Genomic DNA, 5,339 nt, shown 5'->3' on the forward strand with positions numbered 1-5,339 from the left:
AAGTTCTCTAAGAAGGGCAAAAGACCAATCTGCCCCTCTAATGGCTCATAAGACCAACCACTAACTAAACCCTAAAGTCAACAAAAGTCAACGGTCAACATTGACCGGACTCGCCGAGTGCACTAGAGTGACTCGGCGAGTACATGTCTGTACTCTACGTCCCTGGTCCTCCCTGGACTCGCTAGTCAACCCGGTGCTCCATGGGTCGCCACAGGTCGCGAGTCGCGGGGCAACCCGACTCGACTCGTCGAGTCCCTTATGGACTCGGCGAGTTCCTCCCATGAAAACCCTCAAAAGATCTCTTGAGGTCAGATCTGCTTCACCAAACAGTAGATCCATCCTTTTAACACTCAAAAGTCACGTAAAGGTGCAACCTTTACATGCATGCATCCCATATCAAGCCTCAAATGGAGAAATAACACTAGAAATGGCAACCTAGTCTCCAATCCTCCATGAATCAGCATAAAGCAGAGTGGGAAAGGTCCTCTGGACCTCTATGGGTCCAGATCTGATGTCATAATCCCAAAGTAGACCTCATACTCTCTAGATCTTCCATAGAATGAGGGTAAAAACCCTAAAAGCAAGAAATCCATCAATATAACACGAAAGGGAAAGGTTTATACCTCCAAAGATGATACCACAAGATGATTAACTCAGATCTAGTCCCCTTCACGTTCTAGATGTGTGCTCCTATCTTCCTTCAAGCCAAACCACACAAAAAGATGAAGAAATTGTAGGGTTTTGAGCATTCTAACACTCCTATGGTGTACATGCAACCCTATAAACCTTGGATCTATGTTTTCTCTATTATACATGCAAATATTAACTATTCCAAGGTTTCATCCTAACTAGCATATTATGAAGCACCTATACTACAAAGTTCTAGTTAGATGACATACATTTTGATGTAGCTTGATGTCTTCAAGCTTTAAGAGCTTAGCCCCAATAGTGTGGAAGCCTCAAATGGAATCACAAATCACCAAAACACCTTGGAAGAACTTGAGAGAATATGTATGCACACTAAAATCGGCCCACTCTTATTTTCACACACTTGTGTCAATTTTGTGAGCCAAGGACCCCTTTATATATTATGGAGGATTAGGGTTACATCCATGTAAACCCTAATACCCATGACCTTTCATTTACATAGGATCCATGGGTTAAAAGCTCCATGGACCATCCATGAAAGCTTAGCCCAACCTAAATGAACTTGGCCCATTCCATATATATAAGAGTCCATATTTAATTTGTTCTTTTTGATCACTTAATTAATTCTAAATTAATTCTGGATCAATACTAATTAAATAATATGATTCCATATTAATATATTAGAAATTATAATATATTAATATAAATCATAAATATACTATTCTCAAAAGACTATCCATATAAATTGTGCCGGTGAAGTGCAACCCAAATGGACCATGTCGGGTTAGGTCAAGTACATACCAAATATAGTTATGGACTTAGACATTAACCCAACAGTACGATGGGCATACGTATGCGTACGATGGGCGTATGTGAACCTTATTGAAACCCTAATTGAGGGTCTTGCACCCTATATAAGCCACCTTATTCTCTAGGGTTGGCCTCATTTCCAGCATCCAAAGCCTCCAAAACCCTAAATCGAGTTGTAGCCTCCATTGTTAAGCATTTGAGCCTTTGGAGAGAGTTTGGTGTTTATTTTGTGCATTGTGAAGGAGTTAGAAGATCTTGAAGTTGCTAAGCTTGGAGAGGAAGTATTGGATCCATAACCACTACCCATTTTGCAAGGAGTTTGAGGTATCAAGTTCTTATCTTGATTACTAGTTGCTTAGATCTCTTTTTGGGTTAAATTGTTATGTTTTTAGCCATGGTTTGGGTAAATGATGCAATTAGGACGTCCCAAATACTTATTCTTTCATATCTAGGGTTATCATAGGCTCCTTAGGCATAAAGGTGCCAACATTATGGAGTTTAGGGCCTCATGCATTCACTAAGGTGTTGTTTGTTTTTCCGAAGTGAAACTGTCTGAAGTCTGCGGACCACCTCTGCAGCAGAAGAGGTGGACCAAAGTGTTGCAGACTGTAATGAGAAGCATGTTTGTTTTTTTAACGTCTGTAGGCTGCTGCAGATATTAAAAAATTTAAAATAAAGTAATTTAATAAACCGAAAATAGTTTTGTAATACCAAAATTTTAATAATTGTAGTCTTAAAACATTGAAATAAAATTCAAACAACCAAATTAGTCTTACAATAACATTTTTAAATAAAATTCATACAACCAAACTTTAATAATTCTCATTCCATATTTTGCATCAATTGTTCGGCAATTTCATCCCGTAACTGGGTCATATATTCACGGTTTGCTGCAGTACCATGTGTTGGAATCTCATCTTCATCATTATCAACGACTGCATTGTTATTCCGAACCGAGACATTTGGTTCATCATATCGTGCAAAATACTCATCACGTAGTCCCTCTCTTCTTATAAAATTATGAAGCGCAAAACATGCTAGGGTAATGTTTCGTTGTGTAACCAATGAGAATGGTGCCATCCTCTTCAATATAGGGAATCGTGCTTTCAAGACACCAAAAGCACGCTTAATGACATTCTGAAGTTTTGCATGTGCATGGTTAAATTTTTCTTTATTCGTTAATGCATGTCTTCGACGGAAATCTCCAAGCCAATACCTCACATTACGGTACGGTGCCATAAAACCTCGAATGTTTGCATAGGCGGCATCACAAAGATAATATTTATCTGTAAAAAAAAACAAAAAAAGTCATTTATTTGTCAAACTAAGATAAAACTATTTAAATAACCATAAATTTACCTGATGGTGGAAGCGGGAATGGTGCATGTGGATTTGCTAATGCTTCTGATAAAATTCTAGAATCGTGTGCTATCCCTTCCCAACCGGCCACAACAAACGTAAACATCATGTTGAAGTCACATATTGCCAATACGTTTTGGTAACAATCGCCTTTTCCCCTACTTCTATATAAATCTCGTTTGTTTGCAGAGACAACAACATGTATCAAAGTGTCATCAAATGCACCAACTGCTGCCTTGAACACCCGTCGTAGCCTCCTATTATGTCTCGGAATGTTTGGATTCAGAATGTTTGTACTTCTTCAATACAAGTGAGCAATAAGCATTTTGTTTGCTCATTGGTCTATGTATGTTTATCTCCCATTGCTAATAACAAAAAAAATATAGAATACATACTTTAGCAACAAAGATTAATCATATTTCAACATAATCAAAAAATAAGTTCAGCATATTCAACAATTTAAACACAAACTTCCACATAAGCCTAAACTTGATCTCCATTCAAGAAATACAAGTGATAACAATTCAACAAATAAGTTAAAAAAACAATTTCAGCCAATGATTTCAGCATATAAACTTGCATATGAGTTTATGATTTCAGCATATAAGTATATGATTTCAGCAAGGATTATGATTTTACCCAACATTCATAACAATTCTGCACAAAAATTCATGAACCTAAACAAAAATTTGAGCAGAAAATATGTTTAAAGAACAAAACACAAACTCCTAGAATTATAACAAAGCACTAAAGCTGAATTTTAACTCAATTTATGGCTCTAATATCTCTAACTGCTAGAATTATAACAAAACATAAACTTCTCTCTTATAGATCATGGTGGATCTGCTGAAAAACAGCCAATTATGACTCTTATGAAACCATTGGAGATTTAAAATCATGAGATTATCATCTTTTTCTTCAATCTTATTTCACAGTTTCAAAGTTTCAGAAAAATGAATAAATTACTAGTGAACCGGTGGTAATCAGTAGCCTTTAGGTACTCAAATAAGAAATCAGAAATGTTGATGTTGAAGATGATGGCAGCAAAGACGGTGGATTGGGCAGCGGAACCAGCGACCGGCGAGCAGCAGCAGCAACCGACGAGCAGCAACAACGAGCGGCGAGCGACAGCGGTGAGCGGCTAGAGGATTTATTCCGGTCTTCAACAGGGCCGACAAGAAGGGAGAACGAAGGGAGAACGAAGAAGGAGAACGATGCGACAATGCGGCTACAATTCTTTTGTCCGTGTTTTTTTTTGTTATTAGGTTTAGATGTGGTGAGAAGAGCCAAGCCCAATGTTGCGTGGGGAAGAGGACGGGAAGAGGTTTTTGAGCCCGAAGCCTTTTAAAAATCAAACTGCCCCGGAATGGATCGAGAACCTCGATCTGTGCGCCTCCTCCATCAAAGTGATGCGCGTCCCGCCCCTATACGGCACCCAAACTCGACCCTGAAAGGTCATAAGCCCACGGCTATCGGTAACGAACTCAGGTGCCTGCCCAATCACCCGCTCCCTCTTGCGGTTCTCCGGTCTCACGGCCTCTGCCTAGGCCTCCCGAATGGTGTCCAACACCGGAGTCATCACAGTCAATCTCAAGCAAACATCTCGCATCGGGGCACTCTCCGTCCTACGGCTCAGGGCATCAGCTACAACGTTAGCTTTGCCCGGGTGGTACAAGATCTCACAATCGTAATCCTTTACCACGTCCAACCATCTCCTCTGGCGCATATTCAGGTTGGGCTGATCCATCAAATACTTCAAGCTCTTGTGGTCCGTGTATATGGTACACCGAACCCCATACAGATAGTGACGCCAGATCTTGAAAGCGAACACCACAGCCCCCAACTCCAGGTCATGAGTGGGATACCTCGTCTCATGAGGCTTCAGCTGCCTCGATGCGTATGCTATCACATGCCCCCTCTGTATAAGCACTGCACCCAACCCTGATATCGATGCGTCACAATACACCACAAAATCCTCCATTCCCTCTGGAAGGGATAACACCGGGGCTTCGCACAACCTCTGGCGAAGAGTCTCAAACGAGGCCTGCTGCTCAGGACCCCACAAAAAAGTAACGCCCTTCCGGGTCAACCTGGTGAGAGGCACGACGATCTTGGAGAAATCTTTAATAAATCTCCTATAATAGCCGGCCAACCCCAGAAAACTCCTGATCTCGGTGGGGGTCCTCGGCACCTCCCAACTCATTACCGCATCAATCTTGGCCGGATCGACCAATATCCTATTCTGATTAACGAGATGTCCCAGGAACTGGACCTCTCGCAACCAGAAATCACACTTGGAGAATTTGGCGTAAAGCCTCTCCGATCTCAGAACTCCGAGGATCTCCCTCAAATGCTCCTCATGCTGCTCTCTGGATCTCGAATACACCAATATGTCATCGATGAACACGATCACCGATCGATCCAACATCGATCTAAACACCCTGTTCATGAGGTCCATGAATGTTGCTGGTGCATTGGTGAGCCCGAAGGGCATCACCACGAACTCGTAATGCCCATAACGA

General features: G+C 41.2%; 1 protein-coding gene across 1 annotated transcript; it reads right to left on the bottom strand.

The window, feature by feature from the left end:
* Positions 1 to 2,280: 2,280 nt before the first annotated feature.
* LOC145113042 (uncharacterized) lies at positions 2,281 to 2,926 on the bottom strand. Its single transcript, XM_079049151.1, has 2 exons — positions 2,818 to 2,926; positions 2,281 to 2,744 (listed from the first exon to the last, which is right to left on the bottom strand). The coding sequence occupies exons 1-2, from the start codon at positions 2,924 to 2,926 to the stop codon at positions 2,281 to 2,283; spliced, it is 573 nt and encodes a 190-aa protein (XP_078905277.1).
* Between the last annotated feature and the right edge of the window lie 2,413 nt (positions 2,927 to 5,339).

Source organism: Lactuca virosa, chromosome 5 (assembly GCF_052849685.1).
Source record: "Lactuca virosa cultivar CGN04683 chromosome 5, Lactuca_virosa_CGN04683_v6, whole genome shotgun sequence".
Taxonomy (NCBI): Eukaryota; Viridiplantae; Streptophyta; class Magnoliopsida; order Asterales; family Asteraceae; genus Lactuca; species Lactuca virosa.